This window comes from Perognathus longimembris, chromosome 3, assembly GCF_023159225.1.
Source record: "Perognathus longimembris pacificus isolate PPM17 chromosome 3, ASM2315922v1, whole genome shotgun sequence".
In the NCBI taxonomy this organism is placed as follows: domain Eukaryota; kingdom Metazoa; phylum Chordata; class Mammalia; order Rodentia; family Heteromyidae; genus Perognathus; species Perognathus longimembris.
Genome location: NC_063163.1, coordinates 7,988,250 through 8,010,517, shown reverse-complemented (window position 1 = coordinate 8,010,517; position 22,268 = coordinate 7,988,250). Strand labels below are relative to the sequence as shown.

The 22,268-nt window shown below is 41.5% G+C and overlaps 1 protein-coding gene across 2 annotated transcripts in view; it reads left to right on the top strand.

The window, feature by feature from the left end:
* The first annotated feature begins 736 nt into the window (after positions 1–736).
* Positions 737–22,268, top strand: part of Tm9sf2 (transmembrane 9 superfamily member 2) — a 52,255-nt gene continuing 30,723 nt past the window's right edge. For both annotated transcript variants that reach the window (XM_048341138.1, XM_048341137.1), the window contains exons 1-3: positions 737–1,164; positions 15,983–16,050; positions 18,740–18,833. In XM_048341138.1, the coding sequence (XP_048197095.1) occupies positions 772–1,164; positions 15,983–16,050; positions 18,740–18,833 (555 nt within the window). In that variant the 5' untranslated portion in view covers positions 737–771. The remainder of the gene's footprint in view (positions 1,165–15,982; positions 16,051–18,739; positions 18,834–22,268) is intronic.

Sequence of the window (22,268 nt, the reverse complement as noted above, 5' to 3'; positions counted from 1 at the left end):
CTTATTTTTGCATTGTTACGATGATGCACTTCTCAAAAGCATTCTTTCGACGCCCAATCGACATTTCATCACCAAGACTCTTGAAATGCAACACCCATACATATGTGCGCACTTGCACACATGGACACAACTAAATCTATCTCACCAGAACGACTTTCCACCTCTAGCACTCTGGTGTATCCGAATTCCGAAGAAATCCAACATTACCGTTTAGTCATTCTTTACATCTCATTTCCACTCAGCCTTAAAGAGATTATTCTTTGCCCAAGATTACTGTCACCACACACACACACACACACACACACACACACGGATCTACAGCAGAACCGGATGCTTTGAAACTGTTCCTGCACACGCCTCTCAGTAACTATCTGAAGATTTATGGACAGCTCCTCCCCGATCGGTTTCTTGAATCCTCTGGGGGTCCCCCCCCCCGCCCCGCACCACGCCCCGCCCGCACCAGCCCCCCCCCAACTCCGCCTCCACCACTAAATGACTTCGGGAGCACCCGTTCGGTAAAGACGCTGGCGCACCGCGGGAAGGGGAACCGCCAAGAGCCGGCAGCCAACGGCAAGAGTCAGCAGCCCGGCAACCATGACGGCCCCCCGCGAAGGTCTCGGTTAGGGTCTCGAATCTCGGCGTGAGCGCCACGACAGCCCTTAGCGGAAGCCGCCCGGCCCGCGCGTCCTCGCTCCTCCCTCCCCCCCCTCCCCGGAAGCTGCGCGCTGCGCTGGCGGCGCCCTCACTGAGCATGTGCGGACGGCGCCGCGCATGCTCCGTCGAGGTCCGGCCGGGGTTTCTGTTGCGGGGCCCGCGGTGTGTCCTAGCGCAACCGGAACTAGCCGTCGTGGGACTGGCCTCGTTGGTCTCCCGCGGCCTCGTCGTGGTCTCCGGGCCTCCCCGCCCCTCCTCCTTCCCTCGTCTTCCCCTCGGCTCGGCGTCCGTTCCGCGAAGCCGCCCGTCATGAGCGCGAGGCTGCCGCCGCTGCTGCCGCCGCCGGCGGCGTCGCCGCCGCCACCTCGGGGGCCGCGGCTGTTGCTGCTGGCGCTGCTGCTGCTGCTGCTCGGGGCGGCCCCGGGCCCGCGTCCCGGCCGCGCCTTCTACCTGCCGGGCCTGGCGCCCGTCAACTTCTGTGAAGAAGAAAAGAGGAACGGCGAGTGCAAGGTGGGTGCGGCCCGGCGGGCGCGGTGCCCTGAGTGAGGGGGGAGCCGGGGTCCCGGGCCGGGGTGGGGTGGGGTGGGGGGTGCGCGGGGAAAGGGTGAGCGGCCGAGGGGTGGTGGACGGGTCGCCTTCCCGGAGGCGCCCGCGAAGGGGGTGGGGGGGTGGGTGGGGGGCCGCCTTCGGGCCGCGCTTCGCGGTGCCAGGCAGCGGGAACGAACAGCAGTGTCCCGTGTTTCCCCTCCCGGAACGGCGGCTGAGTGCGGAGCGCTGCCCTGGGCTGAGTGCGGGTCCGCGAGCGCGGCGGGTACGGGCCCGGCCCGGCCCGGAGCGCCGCGGGAGCGGGCCACCGACGCCCCCCCCCTCCCCCGGCACCCCCCACCCCACCCCACCCCACCCCACCGACTCCCGGGCCGGGGAGCGGCTCTCACGCTCGTTAACAACTTCCAGTAACTTTGAACTTCCTCGTCTCCTGCTTTCTTGCCATTTTTCTGCAACTCGGGGGTTGGTTATTCATTCGAGTTGGTTCTGAACCTCGGGACTTTGATTTCTTCACTTGACACACCACCCCCCCCCCCCCAGCACGGCTTTACACCCACACTGCCCCCGTGGAGGAGCTGCTGCGGTGCTTGAGACAAACTCTGGCCTTTACATGGTTTTCGTTTCTTTTTTTTTTTTTTTAAAGCACACAAAAAAGTATCTGTTTGGTCACCTGAGATTGTTGAAGGAGCGGAAGGTGACCGGAGAACCTGGGTGTCTTTGCTGTGGGGGGGGGGCAGGTCTTGAATTCGTTGACCCTCTTTTTAGTACGTTCAGAAGCTTTCCGTTTTAGGCGCTAGTAAGAGGTTTAAGTCCTCCACTTTTAGGTTATTTGGTGTGTAGGGCACGACAGTACGCAGGCACAAGTTTACTTGGCCCCAGTTGTGAAAACCTAACCGTTTAGAGGTGAGGGATCACGTTGAAGCCATTAATAAATTTTTAACAATTGAAGTAATCGTTCAGCAAACGTTTATAATCCATAAATGAGTGTATTTACGAAGTTTGTTTTTCACGGCGGGTGTTTATTTTATTACCACCAGCTTTACCCATAGTTGTGAACTTTGAGGTCATTTTAGCGCAGAAGAGAAGCCATTAAAACTTTTCATTGCATTTTTGAGATTTCTGTTAGGTTTGTTCTGACTGACATATGGGTACTTCTGTGTGGGTTCCCCCCCCCCCCTTTTGGCTTTCTTTAAATCTGCAAAAATACCTAAGGACCTGCAAGTCTAGGACTTACATGCCGTTAGTGCAGGGTGACTGATAACTTTTCTGTCAGATTACAGTTTTCAAGAGAGCTGATATTTTCCCCCATTAAATATCTTGGGTATTCTGCCTTAGGAACTTAGTTATTTGATGTTTAAATCAGCAGCGATTGTATATTGTATTCTTAGTTCCTCAAAGATAAAAGATATATTCCCTGCTCTCTAGGAACTTCAAAGTAAGAGTTCAAAGCTTATGAACAGATTAATGAAACCTTATGTACTATGAAATATGTATGTCCAAAATGCTCTAAAACGGAAATGAGGAAACACCTGTGGGTTGGAACCTTTAGAGCAGGTTGCAAAGAGGAAATTAATATGAGTGCAGTTTACAAGTGATCTCCCTGTTGAGAGTTTTTAGTTCATTTGGGAAGGTCCTCAGAGCTTTTTATTTTGCTAAGTGTATGGATAAAACAGACAAGGAAGATTCTTTCCTGAAATATTGGGATTTTTTTGTCTTTGTTGTCAGCCACTGGCAACTTGGCCAAGTGAGAAACAAGTCTTAGAAGGAGGTTATGTTTTCAACCCCTTTTTTTTTTTTACAATTTCATCTCAGTGGAGATGCTGTAACAATAAACACAGTATGGCGGGAATTAGGTTCCAGAGACCCAGGATAGGTCAAAATCCACATAGTAGCCGCATTATATATATAGTCTCCCTACATTATATCGTCTTCCTTCACTATATCGCAGTTCACTTAACTTAATGCTACTTTGTGGAATTTCACCTATTACAGGGAGTCTCTGGAATGTAACTCCCTTGATAGGTGAGGAATCAGTATTTGTTGTTGTTGTTGTTTTTAAACCAGCAATACAGTGACACTGCAGTATAGCAAGGGACTACTGTAATCCAATTTTCAAAGCATAAAATTTTATTAATTTACCATGCACATGGAGATCTACCTAAGAGGGATAAAAATCCAAATAAGTAAAAGTTTTGTGTCTGTTTGTTTTAGATAATAATGTATTTGTTAAGGAATGATAGAACATATAGGTCTTTGAACTAGGGAAGTTCCAGGGATGTTACTAACAGCTTCATGGAGTGGGAGGGGGGGTGGGTGGAGGATATAGAAGCTCATGGAAAATAAAGTAAGAGTTATTCCAGTCTGTTTATTCAGGTTTACTGCAGCCCCTAAAGTGAGTGTGTGACACCAATATGCCAATACAGTATCCTTAACTCCTTCTGTCTATCCATCTAGCTGTAAATTAATGAAATTTGAAGTGTTTGGTTTTATATAGCATATTTGAAAGCTCATTTGTGGGAGATGAGCAGAAGTTCCTTTTGGAAGAATATTCTCAAGTTTAGTATATGTAACTATTGTGTGAAGCATGTGTTAGTTGTACAAAGTGGATTTCACTTTGACATTTCCCTACATGCATGTATTATATCCCAATCAACCTCACTCCATCATAATTTGAATTTTTAGAACTTCAATCAAGGTAATAAGTATAATTTATTTTCGTATATTCCATGTTTACTAAGGCAGATAGTCTTGTACACATTTTTCAGAAAAGCACAAGAGGTTTTAAAAATTAGAAGCAAAAGTTGTGAAATGGGTATAATAGTTTTCAGAGTTAGGAATAAAAAACTGAGTTGAGCAGGTCATTGGTAATTTTTTCCATCAGCTTTTCCATCTTAAAAATAGGAATAATTAAGCCAGATACCAGTGGCTCATGCCTCTAATCTTACCTACTCAGAAGGCTGAGATCTGAGGACTCTGGTTCAAAGCCAGCCCAGACAGGCAAGACTCTGAGACTCTCATCTCCAATTAACTACCAGAAAAGCAGAAGTGGTGTGGCCCAAAGTGGTAGTGCCTGAAGCACAAAAGCTTAGGGACAGGGCCCAGGCCCTGAGCTTAAGCCCCAGAACCAGAAAAATAAAGTAGGAATAATTGATCATATTTCCTTAGTATGTATTTCCCTTGAATGATATTTCAGAGGTAAAATATTCTTTGTACTTTTCTCATTGTTATTATTCAATATTCCTAAAATACATAGATAAAACAAGTATATTCTTGTTTACTATAATTTATATGGTAGAGTCTGATATTATATACTATAACGTATATAATATAGCATTTGCTGCTTTTGACCTTTAAGTAACTATTAGCTCCTCAAAATGAATTCAGGCCATAAGTGCTGCATGTCATTCGGTATGTTTTTTGAGAAACAAAAGAACCATGAAGATTTGGTCCTTTTGTCTCTATTTCTTCCTTGTAGTCTTCATTGTATTTCTTCCTTGTGGTCTCAGTAAGTTTTGTAGTTAGTTGTATCTACTTTACATGAGCTCAACATGATCATTTTCTACTGCTGTGACACAAGTATCCAAAATTTTGGGCAACATTTTTTTTCTTCTTACCTTTCAAACCTGTTTACTATCCTGTAGTAATAATACTGTAATTTATGTTCTATATGTTCCAGGTACTTAGTTAATTCAGAGCAACTGACTTTTAGATGGAGACACAGAAGTTTAGTTAACTGTCTCAGACATACATAGCTTGCTTCTAACAGTGAAGCCAGGATGCAGACAAACCCTGGCTCTTAATTCCAAAGTCCAAATCCTTCACTGCTTTGGATGCTGATGCATCTTCCTTCCGTGTACATTCTATCTCTGCTTTTAAGCCAAGATTTCTAGAATTAATGTGGTGATCAAAGATAAAAGGTATGCTATCTATGTAATTAATTTTGTGTGTGCCATTATTGAGATTTGAACTCAACCTCTCTGGACAGTACTATGCTCTTTTTTGCTTAAGATTGGCATTTTGCCACTTGAGCCATACCTCACTTCCAGCTTTTTGCTGGTTAATTGAAGATAAGAGTCTCTTGGATTTTTCTGTTCATGCTGTCATGGAACCAGAATTACCAGATCTCAGCCTCCTGAGTAGCTAGGATTACAGACGTGAAACACTGGTGCCTGGCTTCGTGTGTGTGTGTGTGTGTGTGTGTGTGTGTGTGTGTGTGTGTGAGCTAGGATAACAAGCATGAGCCATTGACATCTGACTGTAGTCACGTGAATATTGGGTGGGTGGGTGGGGGCACAGAGCTTGAGAAAAAAGGGTGAAAAAGTGCAGCAGTGTAGTGTACTGGACATTGATGAACGCGAACTATACAATTCTTTGTTGGAGATGGGAGGGAGGGACAGGGAGAGAATGAGGGAACAGATGATACTGTGCAAAAGGAAATGTACTCGTTACCTGACTCATGTGAATGTAACCCCTGAGTTTGAACTCAGAATCTTGGGCGTGCTAGACAGGCGCTCTGCTTCTCAGCCGTACCTCCAGCCCTTTTTGTTTTTGTTATTTTTCTGATGGGCCTCACTTTTTGCCGCGGCCAGCCTGTACAGCATCCTCCTGTTAATGCTTCCTGTGTAGTGAAGGATAACAGGTATGCACCACCATGCTCAGCTGCTTGTTGGCTGAAATGAGAGACTTGTGAACTTTTTCTACCTAGACTAGCCTCAAACTGTGACTTTCTATTTTTAGCCTTTTCACTGGCAAAGATTACAAACATGGGTCATTGCACCCTACTCTCTTGGGATTTTTCAATATTTATTTTTAAAAATCGTGTCTAAGTTAAATTTTCCTTCTCCAAGCCTGGTCTGGTGGTAAATTCTTATAATTCTAGCACATGAGAGCTAGAGGCAGGATTGCAGGTTCATGACCAGCCTAGATTAAAATTACTTCCTTCTACAAAACTTTCCCATTGTGAACTTACATTGAGCTTTTTTTAAAAAATGGCTGTACTTTTGTATATTAGATACAATATTTGTATTGTATATTGTATACAATATATTGTATAATGTATATTTCATTGTATATTGGACTGCCTAGTCCTATCCTTTTACCCTTACATATTTCTTCACTGAAGTTCCATCTCTCTTGAATATCTATTGTAGATGTTGGGTAAGGCAGCTGTGATTGCAGTGGGTAAGGCAGAATAAAAGCAGAAACAAAGGAACCAGGAAAAAGGGAAAAACCACAGTCATATGGTTGAGCCCAGGAGCCTTAAAGTAATAAAATAAGACTTTAGATGTGACCACACCCAGGATCAGAGGGAGAGTAGGCTAGAGATAAAAATGTATATTTGGGAGAATAATTTAGGATTGACTTGTAAATTAAGCAAAACCTTTTTCATTAAAATATCTTATTGTAAGGTTATACTTAGTCTTTATGTGTATGTAATACGGGAGTTTAAATTAAGGTCATTGCACTTTGTAGGCAGTCACTCTACCACTTGAGCCATGCCCCTAGCTCTAGTTATGTCAACGATAATTTATGAGTTGACTATTTCTTCTTAAGGCAAATTTCCAGAAGGAGGTAAACTTAATTAACTTTTGGAGGGGGAATAAAAATGTGTACAAAGAAATCAAATATCTATTATAGTAGTTGCTGTTTTAATAAGAAAATGAGATCCCACTGAGATTCAGTAGCAATTCCAGGAACATATAATAAATAGCTCTATTGCTTTTTTCCCTTATCTTCACATGTGCATGCCTTTTCAGTCTGAATAATAAATTATTTGAAAGTAAGTATTTATGAATTTGTGTTGTATGTATGTTGGCTGAATTTCTCATGTCACAGCATCTGTTTATAGATGTTCTTCAGTTCTCATATCTACTATAATTTGGGGGGGAAGGGTCAGTCATGGGGCTTGAACTTAAGACCTGATTACTGTCCCTGAACTCTTTTTTTTTGCTCTAGAGTAGCAATCTGCCACTTTGAGCCATAGCACCACTTCCAGTTTTCTGGTGGTAAATTGGAGATAGAGTCTCTCTCAAAGCCTGGGCTGGCTTTGAACTACAATCCTAAGATCTCAACCTCCTGAGTAGCTAGGAATATAAGCATGAGTCACCAGCACTCAGCCTCATATTATAAATTTAATATTTTTCCTTATTTAAAAAATTGACCTCTTTTGAAGTCATCATTATTGTTTCTAGAACATCTTCCTACCCTAAACCTTATTACTCTCATGCTTTTTGGTTTGGTTTTGTTGTCTGGGCAATACTGGGGATTGAATCCAGACGGCTGTGACCCTGGGTTTGATCCCTAGCATTGGCAGTGACAAGAGAACCAGAGAGAAGAGTACAAAGTGTAGGGACAAAAATCAGAAGACAAAAGGAGAAAGAAACAGAGGGATGAAAGCAGCAGAAATTTAAATGCTGATCGTCACAGTTGAGTTTATCTAGCCATTTTGTTTCTGCAGTCCAGCTATATTTGTTTACTCATCATAAAGTAGAATGTCTCATCTTTAGCTCATAATGTTCCTGTGAGAATTGTACTTGATTATTACCTTTCCTCTTTCTTCGACCAGTAGCCATGATGAGAAGGACTGATAGGCATGAGCAGTGACTCAAATACCAGTATAGCTTGTACTTCTCATAGAAACCCTAAGAGTTATCCATATACAAATAAGTCATTCTAGAGACATTTCTGCACATTCTATCTTGTTTTATTGCCTTATCCAGTCTTTGCATTCAAAGTTGTTACTTGCCAAAGAGCATGTTTGTTAAGACCAGAGTTAGAATTTGAAGTGAACATAGTAGTCTGGTGCCATACTGCCTCTGAACTGAAGTCATGTTTCCATTTGTGTGCTGTGTGGTAAACTTTGTTTTCAGGTGAAAATTTTGTGGGAAACATTTTTTGAATTTTCTGTTGGGAAAATTTGGTTAATGCTCTTGATAATTATAGACATACTTAAAAATCACAATGTAGAGCCTGGTAATGTGGCTTAGTGGTAGAGTGCTTGCCTAGCATGCATGAAGCCCTGGGTTCTATTCCTCAGCACCACATAAGCAGAAAAAAAAGCCGGAAGTGGCACTGTGGCTCAAGAGGTAGACTGCTAGCCTTGAACAAAAAGAAGCCAAGGGGGGCTGGGAATATGGCCTAGCTCTACATAGAGTGCTTGCCTCGTGTACATGAATCCCTGCGTTCAATTCCTCAGCACTACAAATATAGAAAAAGCCAGAAGTGGCACTGTGGCTCAAGTGGTAGAGTGCTAAACAAGCAAAAAAAAAAAAGAAGAAGAAGAAGATAAAGTACATGCCTGTTAAGAAACATTGCTAATATCTTTGTTGCTGCTTTTTTTTTTTTTTTTTTAATGAGCTGCTTTGCCAGGTCAGGAAAAGTAGAGAGATAAATCTAATGGGAATTTGATATTAGATAAAAATGCTAAGGACAAGATGAGTTAAAACTAATAAAGTGTATATAATTTTTTAGACTGATAAAGAAAGATATGAAAAACCCTTGGGGAAATAGACTAAAATGGAATAAAGTAGTAACAACTGGTTCCAACTATACTTGAGGCCAGGTGCCAGTGGCTTGGACCTGTAATCCTAGCTACTCAGGAGGTTGAGATCTGAGGCTCCAGTTTGAAGCTAGCTCAGGCAGGAAAAGTCTAAGAGATGCTTATCTCCATTTAACTACCAAGAAGCCAGAAAGGAAGCTATGGGTCAAGTGGTAGAATGCTACTTCAAGCATAAAAGCTCAGGTTTACAGTTCAAGCCCTGAGTTCAAGCTCAGGATCTGCACCAAAAACATACAGGGCTGGGGATATGGCCAAGTGGTAGAGTGCTTGACTCGCATACATGAAGCCCTGGGTTCAATTCCCCAGCACCACATATATAGAAAACAGCCAGAAGTGGTGCTGTGGCTCAAGTGGCTGAGTGCTAACCTTGAGCAAAAAGAAGCCAAAGGGCTGGGGATATGGCCTAGTGGCAAGAGTGCCTGCCTCATATACATGAGGCCCTGGGTTTGATTCCCCAGCACCACATATACAGAAAATGGCCAGAGGGGGCGCGGTGGCTCAAGTGGCAGAGTGCTAGCCTTGAGCAAAATAAGAAGCCAGGGACAGTGCTCAGGCCCTGAGTCCAAGCCCCAGGACTGGCCAAAAAAACAAAACAAAACAAAAAGAAGCCAGAGACATGCTCAGGCCCTGAGCCAGCACTGGCAAAAAAAAAACAAAAAACCCAAAAAACATACAAACAAAAAATAAAACTAAGTTATATATAAGAAGACTTAATATGATCTCGGGAATAGAAATGTTCCTGGCGCCGGCTGGTGGTGCACACCGGTAATCAATAAGAAATGTTCCTGGCTTTATAATTATTTAAAGACTTACTGTATAAGCCAGGCATATTGGTACATGCCTGAAATTCTAGTCCTGGGAAGCTGGGGCAGGAAGATGGAGCTTTGAAACCTGCTAGGCCCACAAAGCAAGATCCTGTCATAAGAAGAGGGATGGATGAAAGAAGATAGGTTGGTTGGTTATAAATTTAGAGGGTGGTACCGAATTACTTGCTTGATTTTTTTTTTTTTTTTGCCAGTCCTGGGCCTTGAACTCAGGGCCTGAGCACTGTCCCTGGCTTCTTCACGCTCAAGGCTAGCACTCTACCACTTGAGCCACAGCGCCACTTCCGGCTTTTTCTATATATGTGGTGCTGAGGAATCGAACCCCAGGGCTTCATGTACACAAGGCGAGCACTTTACCACTAGGCCATATTCCCAGCCTAGTGATACTGAATTAGATATATGAGGGTGTTGTGAGATTGTTTTTAAAATGTCAAATTGAGATTTAAAGGAAGTGGTGTGGCTTAGTCTAAGAGAGGAATAGAGAATAAGCCCATAGGGAATGGTAACTGGACTTCTAAGACAAGTGCCTGAGGCTAATATGGATCTTTACTTTAGCAAAGATAATGCACTGGGAATGTTTTTGTCAATAGTGTTAATAATAAATTCTATGTGTACCATGTACAAAGCAAATGGAATATAGTCCTAAAATTATGTGAAAGCAAAAAACTAATTTGGTCATGGACAAATTCACACACATAAATACATATATATGCATATTTTTCTTTTTGTGTGTGTGCTTGTCCTGGGCTCGAACTCAGGGCCAGGGTGCTGTCCCTTAGCTTTTTGCTCAAGGCTAGTGTTCTACCACTTGAGCCACGGCTTTATTTTTAGCTTTTTGGTGCTTAATTGGCGATAAGAGTCTATGGACTTTACTACCCAAGTTGGTTTGGTGGAACCAGGATCCTCAGATCTCAGCATCCTGAGTAGCTAGGATTATAGGTTTGAGCCACTGATACCCAGCTTGCGGGGGAGGCGAGGCACAGGCACACGCACGCATGCCAGTCTGGGCAGAGCCTGGGTGTTGTCCTTTAGCTTTACCTTTGAAGGCTGGGGATCTACTACTTACGCCACACCTCCACTTCTAGCCCTTTTTTTTTTTTTGCCAGTCCTAGGGCTTGGGACACAGGGCCCGAGCACTGTCCCTGGCTTCTTTTTGCTCAAGGCTAGCACTCTACCACTTGAGCCACAGTGCCACTTCCAGCTTTTTTTTGTTTATGTGGTGCTGAGTAATTGAACCCAACTCTTCATGCATGCTAGGCAAGCACTCTACCACTAGGCCACATTCTCAGTCCCACTTCCAGCTTTTTGATGATTGGCTAAAGGTAAAGTCTCATGGCATGGACTTTGTTGCCAGGGCTGGCTTTGAGACACAGTTCTCAGATCTCAACTTCCTAAGTAGCTAGGTTTACAGATGTGATCCACCAGCACCCATCTAAAAAAATGTATTTTAAGAGAAACATAAAGAAATACATGAAAAGTGTCACTTCTAAATGTTGAATTTTGCTGTAATTCTGGATGATGGATAACATAGCTGTTAAGATACATCTATAGCTTTACATAGGAAAGTACAGCACAGTTCTGAGAAAAAGTAGCTATCATGATCATTGGGTAGGCAGTTCAAAATATTACAACTTTTCAGTTTAGGGGTGGAGGCACACTGTTCAGTGGTAAGTGTGTCTGCCTCTGCCTAGCAAACACAAGACTCTGAGTTCAAATCCCAATACTAACAAAGAAAATCAGTTTTCAAAGATTATGACTGTTAAGAGATAAGAGGGAAGTCAGTCAAAAATAGTTTTCTCTCAGCCTGATATTTCTGGAGCCAAAGGATAATTTGAAATCTCAGGGAGGTCCTCACATTTTATGCAGAGCTACTTGCATTGTCCATTGGAGAAATACTTTTGCCCTGAATTTCTGTGACTTTGAGCAGTGTCCTAAAACTTTTTACATGCACTCACATCCTTGAATGTTGTATTTTGTCTCAAGCCCTCTTAAAGATTAGCTTTAAGAGACATTCCTAGGTCTTGAAAAATACTTAGAAAGCAAGGCTTATCGATGGAGTAGGCATCCAAATTCAGCTCAATGACTAGTTTGTCAGGACTCTCAAGACTTGTTTTTACTTTTCAACTGACTGGGAAGAAGTAGAATATTATTTAAGGTACGGGAGAATTACAAGAAAATCAAATATGAAGGCCTATTAAGTTTTATTGGTCTTTGGCCACTCTGATTTGTTTATGCTTTGTCAGTGGCTGCTTTCACTGTGAGAGCAGACAGTGACAGCATGTCCTTTAGTGCCTAAAATACTTATTCTCTGCCATTTACAGAAAAAGTTTGCCAACCTCTGTATAGATACTAGAGTTATTTCCAGAAACAGATTATGGTGACTATAGTAAAAATGTTAAGAAATATTATAAAAATGATACTCAGAAGCATGGTGTTCTTCCTCTTACTGTGTTGTCCATTTCAGAACTGTGATTACTTAAATTTAATTAAAATTAAACGAAAGTTAAAATTCAGTTCTTCAGCTTCATTAACTTCATCTTGAGTGCCTGCTACTTTCTAGACACCCAATAGCTACATGTGGCTAGCGTTGCCATACTCAACAGCACAGGTGAAGAACACTTTTATCTATTGGACTTGGCTTCTTAATAGTAAACACTTACAAAGTACTTTGGGCCAGGCCTTACTCTTTCTGTTTTGGGGGTTGTATTGGTATTTAAACCTGAGATGCCTCTGTTGTCTAGTCAGGCATGCTCCCTCTTGAGTCACATCCCCAGCCCATTTTTTTGCTTTGGTTATTATTCATATAGACTCTTGTGTTGTTGCCCTGATGGGTCTCAGATGACAGTCCTCCCCATCTCCACCTTCTGAGTAGCTGGGATTACAGGTGTGAACCACCATATTCAGCCTCAAGCATCTCAAAAGCTGCTTGAAATAGGGATTATTACCTCCTTTCTGCAGGTAAGAATTTTGAAGTACAGGGAAGTAAGTAACCTTGCCAAACTGATGTGTCAGGGTTTAAGCCTGGGCTTAAGCCCAGGCAGCCTAACTTTTAAAGGTTTGTGAGTGAGTGCCTAATTTGCAGCAGTGTGCGTATAGATTTTTGAAATAAAAAACATGAGAAATTGTATAAAATATAATAAGTAGTTCAGTTTTTATTTGGAAAAAATCTAGAAATGTGAACTACATTAGTTTCTTAGGGACCTTTTTGCTTTCATTAAGATACATTAAATAGAATGTTTGAATTCTGGTATATACTCATAGCAGTATTGTCCTTACTAATTAGTTAAAATTATTTTGGCAAAATAAGCTGTCAACTGGGAATTTTGCCTTCACAACAGTTACATATCTTTGTGTTAATTATTCATCTATGCTGTAATGCTGTAGTGTTATGTCCTACCACCTTTTTAGCTAAAATGACCGGTAACATAGTCAGGAATATTTTATACAAAAAGACACAGTTTTTGTGTGCGTGTTGAAGGCAGAGTATGGCAAATGAGTTGCAATTCCATTTGAGTAGAATTGGAGGGTGTGCATGTGCAAGTATATACAAAGGTTGGTGTCTTTCATTGTAAATCATGAATATTGGATGTGCAGTATAACTGGTAAGCACAGTAGTGTCCACTTTCCTGTTTCACATTTTGGTTTTAACAAGTATTTAGCTTCTGGTGTGTTAGGCACTGTTTGGAGTACTTTATAAAGCTAATATATAATCTGCATACCCCTAGGAGATGAACACTGTGATCTCTGTCTTGCAGATAAGGAAACAGAAGCATTCATGGGGAAAGTCAGGGGTTAAGTAACTTGACAAAAAAAAATCTTACAATCAGTAAGTAGCACTAGAATATCTTGTCTTGATTTTGATATTGAGGTTTGGTGATTACACAAGTTAGTGAAATCAAAATAACAGATGTGGCTTTTATGCCATTTCATGCCGTCTCCTGATCAAGTCCAGAAGTAGCCATAGCAGTCTAATTCTGTAAAAATATGTGCCCCTGGTCAATAGCTCCTATTTAATTATCTTTTTGATTAGCCAAAAGTATGTCAGAGCACAAATGAGCTACTGACTTCTTCAACTAGTGAATTCTGTTGTGAATATCAACAAACTCCATTTGAAAAGTTGGGTAACTGTTCATTTATACCTGGAAGAAATTTGGGGAGCTTCAGTAGGAAGATAGTTAAAATACCCCATATTTCCCAGGAGGTTGATACTGCTTTTCTCCCCCACTTCATTGTTGAACTTGGTCTGCTAATTGTAAACACCTTCAATGTTACTACCTTGTATTGCAGCATTCTAAAACTGATCAGGACTGCCCCCCAAAGTTAGACCATGTATCACTGTGAGCACCTGGTGGTTAAGAGTGTACATACACATGGGATTGTATTTATAGTATAGTTGATTTAGAAATTACTAATTTGGCAGCATTTCTTGGTTGCAGTGAACATTTAAAAATGTTTTAAAATACAAATTATTTTTGCTCCATAGAATGAAATATTGAACTTGGAAAGTAGTTTTTAAAAAATTCATTACCTGAGCTGCAATATAGCTAGCTCAGCGTGGCAAAGTGCTTGCCTAGCAACTGCAATGTCTTGGGTTCAATCCCCAGTACCAAAAAAGAAAACATACACTCACGTGTTACCACCCCCCCGCCCCGCATCCATCCATCCATCCATCCATCCCATCATTCCTGGCCATAAAAGAAATGCAAATCTGGGCTGGGGATATGGTCTAGTGTCAAGAGTGCTGCTTGCCCCATATACATGAAGCCATGGGTTCGATTCCTTAGCACCACATGTATAGAAAAAGCCAGACGTGGCACTGTGGTTCAAGTGGCAGAGTGCTATCCTTGAGCAAAAAGAAGCCAGGGACAGTGCAAAAAAAGAAAAAAGAAAGAAAGAAAGAAAGAAATGCAAATCAAAACAACTTTAGAGATTCTCACCCCAGTTAGATTGGCCAACATAGTGAAATCAAACAACAACAAATGTTGGTGAAAATGTGGGGTCAAAGAAAACCCTATTGACTGTTGGTGGGAATGTAAACTAATACAACCACTTTGGACAGCAGCCTGGAGGCTGTTCAAAAAACTAAATAGATCTTCCCTATAACCCAGCTGTACCACTCCTGAGCATCCACCCAGAACATTATGAACCAAGATATCATAAAGACACCTGCACATCCATGTTCATTGCTGCACTATTCACAATAGCCAAGATATGGAAACAGCCCAAATGCCCCACAATAAATGAGTAGATCCAAAATTTGTGGTAACTATGCACAATGAAATTTTACACAGCCAGTAGAAAGAATAAAATAATGTCATATGCAGGGAAATGGTTGGAACTAGAGCAAATTGTGTTAAGTGAGGTTAAGCCAAGCTCAGAGAGACAAATGGCATGTTTTCTCTGATATGTGGAAATTAGATCTAAAATACACTCGGATATGATAAAGTATACAGGATTATAGACACAGTGAAACCGAAAGAGGATATTTTTAGGAGAGAAACAGAAAGACGCAAATCCCTACATGCCTTTTTTCAATTTTTTTTTTTTTTGCCAGTCTTGGGGCTTGAACTCAGAACCTGAGCACAGTTCTTAGCTTCTTTTTGCTCAAGGCTAGCACTCTACCACTTGAGCCACAGCACCACTTCTGGCCTTTTCTATATATGTGGTGCTGAGGAATCGAACCTAGGGCTTCATGTATGTGAGACAAGCACTGTACCACTAGGCCACATTCCCAGTCCTCTGGTTTTTCAATTTTTATTTTGTTGGTGACTGTCTTCTTCTTCTTCTTTTTTTAATGTATGGCATATTCCCATGTATATCTTCAGGAGGGTTGCGGGGAGTGCATAGAACTCAAGCGAACAGTAGAGGTCACTGGGGACTGATGAAAGTGAACTACACAACTTGTGGGGAGGGACTAAGATAATGAGGGAAGGGAAGACACTGAACAAAAGGAAATAATCCTTATTACCTGGCACATGTACAGTAACACTTAAAATGACTATGTGTCACCATGATAAATGCTTTTAGGTAATTTAAAAACATTGGAGAGCTAGGAATGTGGCTTAGTGATAGAGTGCTTGCCTAGAAAAGGCCAGCAGTGGCGCTGTGGCTCACGTGGCAGAGTGCGAGCAAAAAGAAGCCAGGGACAGTGCTCAGGCCCTGGGTTCAAGCCCCAGGATTGGCAAAAAACAAAAAACACATTGGAAACCTATTCAACTCTGAAAGTTACTTTGGTATCTTTTTAATGCATTTAAATCCATTAAAGAGAATAGCTTAAAATAGGTTGGAAATTATAAATCTTCACATATCAGTTTGTCAAATATTTTTTCAGTTCCAAGCATGACTTAAGTCTGCCTCTGGTTGTTGATGTTTGATTCTGATTCTCTGTTCTTATTTTCAGGCTGAAATAGAATTATTTGTGAACAGGCTTGATTCGGTGGAATCAGTTCTCCCTTATGAATACACAGCGTAAGTTTGGGGCTTGTTTTTTTAATATGAATTTTATGTGTCTCATTTTAATTTTGTGCACTTAGGACTTATTTTCTGTAGAGCTAGGGATAAATTTATATGTATATTTTAAATGTGTAGGGCCTGAAAAGTTTTTTAAGATGTGTTCTTTCAAAGTAAAGTTAAAATATTATCTTTTTATGGTGTTTTATGTATGTTGTTTATGTTGTGTGTGTATATACACACACACACACACACACACACACACCAACCACAACAGTGAATTTCCTTTTTTTTCTGCCTTCTAAGTGCTGAAATGGCAAGGGTTCCCATTCTTGCACATTCTTTTTTTTTTTTTTTTTTTTTTGGCCAGTCCTGGGCCTTGGACTCAGGGCCTGAGCACTGTCCCTGGCTTCCTTTTTTGCTCAAGGCTAGCACTCCGCCACTTGAGCCACAGCGCCGCTTCTGGCCATTTTCTGTATATGTGGTGCTGGGGAACTGAACCTAGGGCCTCATGTATCCGAGGCAGGCACTCTTGCCACTAGGCTATATCCCCAGCCCCTCTTGCACATTCTTAAACAGTTCTTCTCTCTTACATTATCAGTTCCCATCAAGAACTACTGCATTGATGTGCATGTGTCACCTTTTTTTCTAAGAATTTCAGTTTATGTAAACATGTGTAGATTTTTTTGCTTTTGAGAAAAAGTAAGGCTGGGAGCCAGTGACTCATATGCCTATAATCTTAAGTACTCAGGAGATTGAGATCTGAGGGTTGTGGTTTGAAGTCAGCCTAGGCAGGAAAGTCCTTGAGACTCTCACCTCCAATAAACCACCAGAAAAGCCAGAAGTTGAACTGTAGCTCAAGTGGTAGACTGCTACCCTTGAGCAAAAGAAGCTCAGAGACAGACAGCGCCCAGGTCCTGAGTTCAAACCCCAGGACTGGCACAAAAACCAAAATGAAAGTAAACTGATACTACCATAATCTGATTTTAACCTGTCTCAAAAATTATATTTTAACTGTTTTCAATGTCAATTTTCCATTTGTCTATAATTCCTCATGCAATTTCAGGGTGACCACAGAGCTTCCCTTTAGTTTTCTGTGGCAAAGTTGAAATTAGACTGTAACACTGAAGTACAAAACTTCTTTTTTTTTTTTTTTTGGCCAGTCCTGGGCCTTGGACTCAGGGCCTGAGCACTGTCCCTGGCTTCTTCCCGCTCAAGGCTAGCACTCTGCCACTTGAGCCACAGTGCCGCTTCTGGCCGTTTTTCTGTATATGTGGTGCTGGGGAATCGAACCTAGGGCCTCGTGTATCCGAGGCAGGCACTCTTGCCACTAGGCTATATCCCCAGCCCAGTACAAAACTTCTTAAAGTGCATTGGTAATACAAGAAGATTGCATGGAGAGAATCATGTAGTTGACTGAACATGCTTCTCTATCTGCTGAATTCCCAGAGGGTCTGTCTAGCTAAACTGCTTGTGTTGGAGTATGGTAGCCAGTATCCTAGGTGGTTCAGGTAAACTTGATACATCTTCCTGAAATGTCTTGTCTTTTCCTTTTTCCTTTCCCTTTCCCTTTCCCTTTTCCTTTCCCTTTCCCTTTCCCCTTCCCCCTTTCCTTCCCTCTCCCTCTCCCTCTCCCTCTCCCTCTCCCTCTCCCTCTCCCTCTCCCTCTCCCTCTCCCTCTCCCTCTCCCTCTCCCTCTCCCCCTCCCTCCCCTCCCCCTCCCCCTCCCCCTTCCCCTCTCCCTCCCCCTCCCCCTCCCCCTTCCCCTCCCCTCCCCTCCCCTCCCCTCCTCCTTCCTCTCTTTCCCCCCCCCCCTTTCTCTTTCTTTCTTGGGTGCCAGTTCTGGGGCTTGAATTCTGGGCTTGGGTGCTATCCCTGAGATTTCTGTGCTCAAGGCTAATGCTCTACTACTTGAGTCACAGATCCATGTTGGCTGTGTATATGTGTGATTAACTGGAGATAAGAGCCTCGCTGTGTGTATGTGTGATTAACTAGAGATAAGAGCCTCATGGACTTTCCTGCCCAGTAAACTGGCTTTGATCTGTGATTCCCCAGATCTCAGCCTCTTGAGTAGTGAGGATTTCAGGTGTGAGCCACTGGTGCATGGCCTGAAATGTTGTTTCTACAGAAAGATTTGACGTAGAAAGTCATAACAAAAGGAATTATGCCAGGCATCTATGGTTCATGTCTGTAATCTTAGCTGCTTAGGTATCTGAGATCTGAGGATCACAGTTCAAACCAGCCTGAAATTCATGAGACTCTTAGCTCCAATAAACGACTAAAAGCCAGAAGTGGATCTGTGGCTCAAGTAGAAGAGCACTACCCTTGAACATAAAAGCTCAGAAACAGTGCCCAGGCCTAAAGTTCAAGCTCCAGGACTGACACCACAAAATGGTGGGGGCATACTCTAAATTTACTTGGAGGATAAAGATGCAAATGATTTTTAACTGGTATGAGGAAAAGCAAAGTATAATATATTGATTTTCATTAAAATCCTCTAATTTTCATTTTAATAAAAGTATTTTTAAGTATTATTTAGACAGTATTCTAAGAAATAATCTATAATGTTTTGTTTGGGGAAGTTGTGGTATATAGGACTTGGATATAAAATATTCTTTATATAGCTAAATCTTTCAGTTTGGGCCATATGATTCATATTTTATTATTTTTCTTCTTATGTTTAAAAATTGAAATGTTCTTTTCTCAGGTTTGATTTTTGCCAAGCTTCAGAAGGAAAACGCCCATCTGAAAATCTTGGTCAGGTATTATTTGGGGAAAGAATTGAACCCTCACCATATAAGGTTTGTATTTAATGTTACGTAAAAATTCTCTAGCTGGGAGTATGGCCTAGTGGCAAGAGTGCTTGCCTCATCATACACATGAAGCCTGGGGTTCTATTCCCCAGCACCACATATATAGAAAACGGCCAGAAGTGGCACTGTGGCTCAAGTGGTAGAGTGCTAGCCTTGAGCAAAAAGAAGCCAGAGACAGTGCTCAGGCCCTGAGACCAAGGCCCAGGGCTGGCAAAAAAAAAAAAAAAAAACCAAAGCAAACAAAAAATTCTCTAATCACAGCTTTTAGTTGTTTGTTGTTGCTGTTTTGACAGTACTGGATTTGAATTGCTTAGGCAGGTGTTCCACCACTTGAGCCATACCTCTAGATCTACTTTTTGCTGATTATTTTGGAGATGGATTCTAGTGAACTTTTATGCCCAGGCTGGCATCAAACTCGATCCTCCAGATTTCAGTTTCCTAGACAGTTTGGATTACAAGTGTTAGTTTTTGAATTTTCACTTTTTTTGAGCAATACCTAAAATAGTCTCTTAAAGATAAAAGGACAGTTTATTTCTTGTGTATCCATGAATAATTTCTTAAAGCTACAGTTTAAAAGAATACTTTTTCTTCTCATGTTGTTGCTAAATCTGTCTTGACGAGTTTTTGTGCACATAGTGTTATAAGTGATAAGGTAGTCACATAAAGGACAATATTCAGATATCCCCCCTCCCACACATACATTATAGGATAACCAACCACTTCTCCACATAAAGTTGTCCCAACTATTTGTTTGTTCCTATTTATTTTCTAGCAGTAGGTATAGATTTGCTCTATTCTCAAGTGTAACACTGTCCAGACTTCCCTAGTGGGTTTCTTTCTTTCTTTTTTTTTTTTTTTTTTTTTTTTGGTTGGTCATGGGGCTTGAACTCTGGGCCTGGGCACTGACCCTGAGCTCTTCACCTCAAGGCTAGCTAGCATTCTACCACCTGAGCCACAGCACCACTTCCAGTTTTCTGGTGGTTAATTGGAGATAAGAGTCTCATGGACTTTTCTTGCTCGGGCTGGCTTTGAACTGTGATCCTCAGATCTCAGCCTCCTGAATAGGTAGGATTACCAGCACCGGCTCTTTGAAAGTTATTTTTCTGTTTCAACCTTGAAAATAATTTGGAATATCAGTACTGGAGTTTGAACTTCGGGACTCATTCTTAACAGGCAGGTCCTCATCCATTTGAGCCACACCTTCACCTAGTTCATTTTTTATAGTTATTACCAGTTAACTTTGTATGATATAGGGTATTATCCTCAATATAGGTACTTCTTTTCTGGTCTTGGTGGTACATACCTGTATCCCAGTTACTTGGGAAATTAGGCAGGAGAATCTGGGTTCCAGGCCAACCCAGGTACAGTTAAGTAAAACACTATCTTCAAAATAAAATAGCAGAGCTGGGGATATAGTTCAAGTGAGTTCAGTCCATAGTATTGCAACCAGTAAAGTGTGTGTGTGTGTGTGTGTGTGTATATATACATATTTACATGTGTATGTATATATGTGCATGTAAATCATCTCATCTCTCAGAATTTTTTTCTTTTAAATCTATTATCTTTTAAGCTTGCTATCTTTCCACATTATAGTCCTGTTCATTTTATATCTGCTCTCCTATTACACAAAAAATAAAAAGTAGGGGCTGTGTATATGGCCTAGTGGCAAGAGCGCTTGCCTCCTATACTTGAAGCCCTGGGTTCGATTCCCCAGCACCACATATACAGAAAATGGCCAGAAGTGGCGCTGTGACTCAAGTGGCAGAGTGCTAGCCTTGAGCAAAAAAAAGAAGCCAGGGACAGTGCTCAGGCCCTGAGTCCAAGCCCCAGGACTGGCCAAAAAATAAAAATAAAAAAATAAAAAGTAAAATAGTTTATTAGTTTATTTATTAGTTTAATAGTTTAGTATATCACTATATACAAAAGTAAATGGTATAGAATGTAAACTGAAGTCTCCCATCAGCGCTACTTCAGTTTATTATATCTTTCCTGAGAAGTTCGATATACCCCTACAAGTTTATGTGTATAAAATTAGATTTGTTTATTTACATTTCAGTGTACTCTGCACTTTTCATTGTTCCTTTGCCCTGTTACCTGCATATCTGGGCACATGAGATCTTTTCATTCTAATAGCTATAAAACTTAAACCTAGGTTTTATTCCTCAATCTGACAGCTGCCTCTTCTGTCTTCCTGTTCCTCCCTTTGTGGTTAGACCCTTCACTTAGACATCTTGCCTACTTTCTCACCAAGCACACTCAACTCCTTTGGCATTTTACCTGAGTACCTGTACAGCAAATCCCTGGACCTCAGTTGTCTATTAGCCAACTTATTCCTTTAGCACCTGGACTGTGACACCCTGGGGGAAAAAGACACATTGTTACGCCAGCCTAATCACCAGGAGTTTATAGTTTTCAATCATAAATAACATCCTCTGCAAGCATTATAGTCTGAAGTTTTCCATTTTGAAAATGTCAGCAATCTTAAATGTTTTCAAAAGGCAGGAGAATTGAGACCTAATCATGAGAAATGGAAGTCAGTGTCTGGACATGGGTAGCCTTGAACAGGCAAGCATGTTAAGTGTGGAACACCTTTCCTGTTGTGATATTTTTGAGAGATCACTTTCAAGGTTGTTGCATTCTTTTTGTAGAAGAGTGATTTTTACAGTCAAGTCAAATATTCTAGTATTCTCTCAGTCCTATCTTTCTGTTTATGTGTTGGCCTTGATAAACGTAAGGAACTTCAATAATGATGAAGTTCAGTGACATGAAGAGACAGCAGGGGTCGCTAGCAGCACACACACAACCCATATCTGCAATAAATAGGGGAATCCAGCAAAATACTCAAACCCATGGAGAAGTCTTATCCTTTAGGGCAGTTGCAATAGATAGATTAGTGCCTTTAGTAGGACATCATTCTGGGCATTTCTGCTTATGTGTAAAGACTATGCTTATGCCAAAGACTCTTTGAGTCTAGTGTTTTTTCATTTAAGCCCCTTGCCTCTAGGAATTAGAGCAATGTAGAAAGAAAAACAGAAGGCATGCTTTAAAATGAAGAAAGATACACATCTCATATTTTTCCAGAGTTAGTACAGTGTAGAAAGAAAAACACAAGGTATGCTTAGAAATGGAGAAAGATAATGCACCTAACATTTTCCTAGAATTGCACAGAAAATTTTAGGATCAAAGTTTATGTTAAATTCTTTAATTCCCAATCTTAAAGGGACAGAGTATACACTCTTAAGACTGAGTCATAGGAAAGCCGTGAGCTGAGAGATCAGATTTTTCTTTCTAAACTAGCCATAGATATACTGAGCAAAATTTTATCTCATTTTTAATTCTCTTGTCTTTTATTTTCAATGACTTTTACCCTATTTCACATCTGCAGTAAAAATAATAGTAACAGCCGCAACCAAACAAAACTCC